This window comes from Cyprinodon variegatus, unplaced genomic scaffold (assembly GCF_000732505.1).
Source record: "Cyprinodon variegatus isolate N-32 unplaced genomic scaffold, C_variegatus-1.0 Scaffold525, whole genome shotgun sequence".
Taxonomy (NCBI): domain Eukaryota; kingdom Metazoa; phylum Chordata; class Actinopteri; order Cyprinodontiformes; family Cyprinodontidae; genus Cyprinodon; species Cyprinodon variegatus.
In genome coordinates this window covers 408,326-414,393 of record NW_015150978.1, presented here as the reverse complement: position 1 = coordinate 414,393, position 6,068 = coordinate 408,326, and the positions used below count along the sequence as shown (strand labels likewise).

At 46.8% G+C, this 6,068-nt stretch overlaps 1 protein-coding gene across 1 annotated transcript in view; it reads left to right on the top strand.

The window, feature by feature from the left end:
• pik3r2 (phosphoinositide-3-kinase regulatory subunit 2) overlaps window positions 1-6,068 on the top strand; it is a 44,438-nt gene that overhangs the window by 4,057 nt on the left and 34,313 nt on the right. Inside the window, exon 2 of the mRNA XM_015391096.1 lies at window positions 2,374-3,148. Coding sequence (XP_015246582.1) covers window positions 2,830-3,148 — 319 coding nt within the window. The 5' untranslated portion in view covers window positions 2,374-2,829. The remainder of the gene's footprint in view (window positions 1-2,373; window positions 3,149-6,068) is intronic.

The following is a 6,068-nucleotide window of genomic DNA, read 5'->3' as shown; positions in this document are numbered from 1 at the left end:
GGTTAAGGGTCTTGCTCAGAGACCAAAAGTTGCAGTCTGTGGGAGTGGGGGATCAAACTCACAACCTCAGGATTCAAAGCCCTATGCCCTAACCACTAGGCCGCCTCTCCCAGCTTATATCATATATATATTATATAAATCCGGACTGTGTGGTGTTTGGACCCTAAAGCTGTGTCATCGCAGTGTTCCTTTTATCTGCTGATGTTTGATGAGCATCTCGGATTCATTTGACATCTTCCAAATGTTCATTTCGATCTCAAATAAACAGCTGATCCCTGCAAAGGAGAATCAGTCCTAAAATGAGTCTTAAATCCATAAAAGGAATCAGCAGAGATCAAACAAATTTGTTTAATCTCCTCCTGATTAGTTTCCCTTCTTTTTTCTCACAGTTTCTGCAGCTTTCATCCACTTGATCCTGCTGCACAACTACAGCATGACTCATGAGTCCTCCTCCAATCCCGTGCAGGCACTAGTCTTGCCATGTAATGTTTCACCTCCTCAGCTGAGGAAGGATGGATTCCTTTAGAATAGTATCTTCACATCCAGCCGTTTATACTTCAGAGAGCTTTCCGTTGCATGTTTTTCGATCAGCTGGAAACATTTTCTAATATTAGAACGTTTCCCTTGATTTGCCCGGTTTCTCCGGGTGACTGCGAGGCACATGGCCCGACGGTGGAACCAATCAGAGCACAGGACCAGCTTTCCCTCTCTCTAGCAACAGTGAGTTGCTTGCTGCCTGGTTCATTATTTATTTTTCTGCGGTCGCCCTCTTGTGCCCGCTCCGTCTCTCTCGCGCTGCTTTTGTGTCGCTCTCTCTGCCCAGACTAAAATAAAAAAGTGTTTGGGAGGGAAAAAAAGGGGACGCTGTGCTGCCTGGAACCCACTCTCATCAGGACCTTAACTCTTTTTTTATATTTCCAAACTCGTGCTCATTTATTTTTCAATCTTTATTTTTATTCTTGCTGCATCTCTGAGTGAGCGAGTGAAGCATGGCTGCTGGAAAGATATCAGGACTTCTTCTCAGGAGGACAATCAGGGAAGGAGGGTTGGACTTTTTTGGCATGTTTTTTTGGGGGGTTTGGGTTGCAGGGGTGAGGAGCAGGTGGAGAAATGAGGCTTTTTTGGGAGGGTTGGGGGTGGGGGGGTGGTGGTGTGAGGATTGCGGGCTGTGGTTGGGTATGCCAGTGCCACGTGTCTCAGCCTGGCACTTCTCGCCTGTCGATTCAGAGGATGTGGGACCGTGAGTCTCGCTGAACCCGTCCGGCTCAATGAAAAAAAAAAAAAAACTCTGGTGAGTTTGGTTCCTTTTTTTTTGTTTTTTTTTATCCAGTTATTACCCAAAGCCTTTTAGCATCGCTTTAAACATAAAAGTAGGTCCTGATGAATCTATATATCCCTACTCAGGGGTTTCCGGTAAACGTGTGTGAAGCTTTAAAAACATTCTAGCTGGACGTTTGCCGTATTGTTTTAAGCTCTTGTCCTGATAGTTCCCACCGTGCACCCACCGTTTTTATTAAATGTCGTCTTTCATGGTCATTTCCCTTAAATGTTGGTAGAGCAGCAGGCCTCACAGACCCGGGGCCTCGGTTCTTTCAGATTAGCCATTTTGGATTATTTTTGTTTGTTTGGTTTTTTTTTGCTATCGGCCGAATTCAGCAGTCGCCTTTCTGCCTCCTTCGCTTCGTAACAAAAACCAAAGATGTCGGATCTTGAAGCTGTGATCTCCCGTTTTTTTTTTCTCATTGCATAATTTCTCTGTGCGTTGGTTTATTTCAAGCTTGGATTTGGATTTTATAATCTAGGTACCAGTTTCAGAGGTATAGATGGCAATGAAAGGAAAGAAACTCATGCATTGATTTCAAATCAAAGTCTATGTTGAATATTCAGATTTTTCACTATATTTGTCCTTTTGAAGCTGATTTTTAACACGCTGTGTGGATTTTGTTTGTGTTTGTTTGAACATGAATGATTTGATTGGCTTCTTTCGGAGCAGAAAACAGAGTTGCCACTTCTGTCCCGTCCAGGAATCTCTCCTGCTTGTTTGGGAGAAATGTGGCTCCACTGCAGCTGATTTGTGGATCGAACGTTCACCTTCCAACTTCTCTTAATCCAGACTTTTCAGTCAGAGTAAAAGAAAACTTTTTGGTGCGGTGTTAGAGCGAACTACGTCATTTTTTTTTTTTTGGAACGTTGAAAGAGGGCCTCGGAGGCTCCTGCCCGGGTGATGACGCAGCAGCGTCGACCACACGGATGCATGGAGCTGTCGCAGTTCGCCATTTTTAATGCAATGTTTTGCTCTCCCTGTTAAGCCGTTTGTAACCCATTGTTTTTTATTTATTTTGGTCTTCTTTTCTTTTTGTTTCTGCTACGCAGGTCAGTCGTCAATCCTTCCCGTTAATTTGAACGCATTCGAAGAAACTACGGAGCTTTCCGCTCCACGTTTTCCTCCCAACTTAGACGTCTGTTTGGAGCGTGGAGATCCAGCGACGCCATCCTTCACCACAGCAACCAAAGCAGTGCCGGAGTTGAGTTTTTTTTGAAGGAGCATGTTGCCGACGCTCTCCCTCTGCTCCATCATTTGGCTCAACCGGGGTATCAAGCTGAGGAAAGTGCAGCAGCGCAGCAACACCGGTCAGCTCTGAAGCTGCTGCCACCTCCCCGTTACAGCACCTCTCTTATGAAGCGGTAAAAATGCTTCTAAGCTTTGGGTGACTTGCTCCTCCTTCCTTCAGTCTAGACACCAACAGCACCTTCCAGTGGCTCCGCTCCAGCTTCAGTTTCTTTAAAGACCAACCGGTTATCAAAAAAGGAACTCATCTGCTCTACAAAATGGCGGCCGAGGGTTTCCAGTACCGTGCCCTCTACTCGTTCACCAAGGACCAGGAGGAGGACTTGGATCTCCAGCCAGGAGACCTCCTGACTGTCAGCAAGGCCTCTCTGGTGTTGATGCTGACCTACGAGGAGGGCTGTGAGGAGCATCCGCAGCGTCTAGGCTGGCTCCTAGGGTACAACGAACGCACCAAACAGAGAGGCGACTTCCCAGGAACGTTCGTGGAGTTTGTTGGCCCGGTTAAAATGGCCCACCCGTCGAGTCAACCAAGGTCCCGGCGGCCTCTCCCTGCTGCTCCCGTTCCAGAATCGTCTCATGGTAAGTAAGGGCTTTCACATTATTCTGGATTATTTTATACGGCCTCTGTTCTTAGCAGTGGCTCCATGTTTTTAGCAGGTCTTCCCACATCTAACATGTAAATTGAACCCTGATCGCTTCTGCAAACAGAACAGAAAGAGGACTAGTGTCATGAAACGGAGACAGATGGACCCAGTATTCAAGGAGAGACAGTCAGTAGGAATGTTCAAAACGTTTATTAAATAAACTAAACAAAAAGCGGAGCTGTGGCTCGCGGACATTGCAGGCAGGGGGGGCGCGGCACCGCCCAATCTCAGACACTCTGTAGTGGGAGAAACACAGGTAAGTGACCACGATCATCTGACAGAAGATTATCTGCGTTGGTCACTTACCTGGTTTAACAGTCCAGACCAAGAATGTCGCCAAGTGCTGCAGTCCCAGAGGTGATGCTGGAAGCCGGTCCTGGTCAGGGATCCAGAACAGACAGGAACAGACAGAACAGGATCCAGATCGGGCAGGAACAGAAACAGGTGGCAAGATCCAGACTTCCAGGCATCCACAGCCTCCCAGGAGGGTTCAGAGTCTGACTGGGACCAGAAGCATGACCAGGTGGTCAAGCACAGGAGCAGACAGGATCAGGTGCAGACAGGCAGGCTCAGTGGAAGAGGGTAGCCGAGACAGGACGTGGAACCGGAACTTGATGCGGGACTTTAAACTGGTCTCCTCCCTGGAGCCAGGCTTACTGGATAAAAACTGAACCTCCTACATATTGAGCCAAAAACCCAGAGGACTTCACGGGGGAGGGACAGTGGACAATCAGGAGACGAGACAAACACAAAACCGTCTTTCCACTGGCTGCCAGGATCCAGGACATGAACCGTGAACTAAAACAGAACAGACAGACTGACAGACAGACACGTAATGATCTGGCCCTGAATGGTCAGGCTGAACTGAATATAACCAACAGGAAACAGGTGAGAGGAATAAATTATAATTGAGGCAGGGAGGGAAAACGGCAGGTGAAAGGAATGACTAATTAAGGAGGAGCAAAGAGGCCAGATCATGACAACTAGAGCTGAACAAGGTGCTCTGGAGTACTTTAAAGCTGTTATGGCTGAGCAATGTGACTTAAGCTGGGCAGACACTGTACGATTTTTTTGCCTTTTTTGGGACGAAAATCAGACATGTTTGAAATTTAGTCTGCCATCTTAAGGTGGTCGCGGTCAAATCGCTCACCTAATTTAAGATATTTTTACTTATTTTTAGATTGTTTTTCCAGTGTGCTCTGGGACTGTCTGTGGGAGTGGGTTTTGAACTCACAACCTCAGGATTCCAAGCACAATCTCATGAAACATAAAGCTAGTTTGGTTAACCGTTTCATTTCCACTTCAAGGCGTTCTGGATAATCCTAAATGCAAAAGCTATACGTTGTTGTAAAGTTGTGGCTTCATTACCGCTTTGAGAGGATTGTTCTGTAAGTTAATGATATGTTTTAGAGTCAGTTAAAGATTATACAGGACTAAAGTGCTGGTTTTACTCCCCGCAGCAGTGCGTCGCAGTGAGCTTGATGCAGACGTTTTTGATTTATGCTCAATTTTGAAGCGTGGTCTGTGCTATACGCTGTGAGTTTAGATATGGCAGAGGCGGTGAGGAAGTGGGGGCGAGTTCGTCCGACAACGGAGGGACATGACGGCGAAAAGGAGCGGGGATCCAGGTGGAAAAAGGGTCCCAGCGTTCTCGCGCACGTCGCTCTTCTAGCTGGTTCATCTTCACGAGTTGTTTTCCGCAATGGCGGTCATACAAACAAAACAAGCCGGCATCCTGTCTGCGGCACTGTCTGCGGTCACCTACAATTTGGGAGAGGTGGAGCAGAGTGTCTGCGGAAGGGGCGGGGACGTCTTTTTGTTCACTATGACACCTATGCAGACGACCTAGTTTCGAAGTATCAGCCTTAAGGGCCCTGTTGCACCTTGCCGGTTTAGCCAGCGTATTCCCGACTTCCAAAAATCTCCTAAAACGCTGGCATACGCTGAACTTTCTATGTTTTTTTTTCAATTTTTGGTGTACACATAGAGTATTCATAACGATTCCAGAACATATGTCTAACAACAGCCTAACTCATGCGCATAATGCACTGCAGCGTAATCCAGTGTCCAGGATGGGGCAGCAATGCGCCCGGAGGCACTGGCTATGCATAAAACGATTCATTTGATCGCTTTATTAACCCGGCTGCCGTTTACCGCCTGCCAAAAACAATAAATTAATTAAAGAAAGAAAAGAAAGAAAGATGGTTTGCAGTAGCAGCAGATTCAGCATCATGTCTGCTAGTTTGTTAGTGGTGGGCGTGAACGCAGGGAGGATCCATCACCCTCACCTTCTGGCTCACCCTATGATGGGGATGAAGTCTGGAGGAGAACTGACGGTTTCCTCCTTTTATACCAAAACGCTGCTAATACGCCATTATACAGCAGCTGGAAGTTAGAAACACGTTCAGCGCTCGTCTGGAACACGTCAGATACGTTGATATGCTTTGGAGAGAAGTTCTTGATAAGTTGAGACTTGACCAAAGGGCTTTATACTAAATTCAGTCATTCACCCATTCATGCACACACTGATGGTGACAAGCTACATTGTAGCCACAGCTGCCCCGGGGCTCACTGACAGAAGCGGGGTTGCAGGTGAATGCAGGTGAAAGTCAGAGCCGGGGCTTGATCCGTCAATCCTACGATTTCAGGGCAAACTCTTACATCCGACGCCACTGTCGCCCTGCATAAGTTATGCACAAGTCAGTCAGAAGTTTTGGATAAGCTGGACGCCGCGACTAATGAGTAAGTTACACTGAACGTATGTTAACTATCACAGGGTTCCCGAGGGTCCTTAAAAAGTCTTGAAAGGCATTGAATTCTTCAAAATAAAACTAAGGCCTTAATTGGTATTAAAA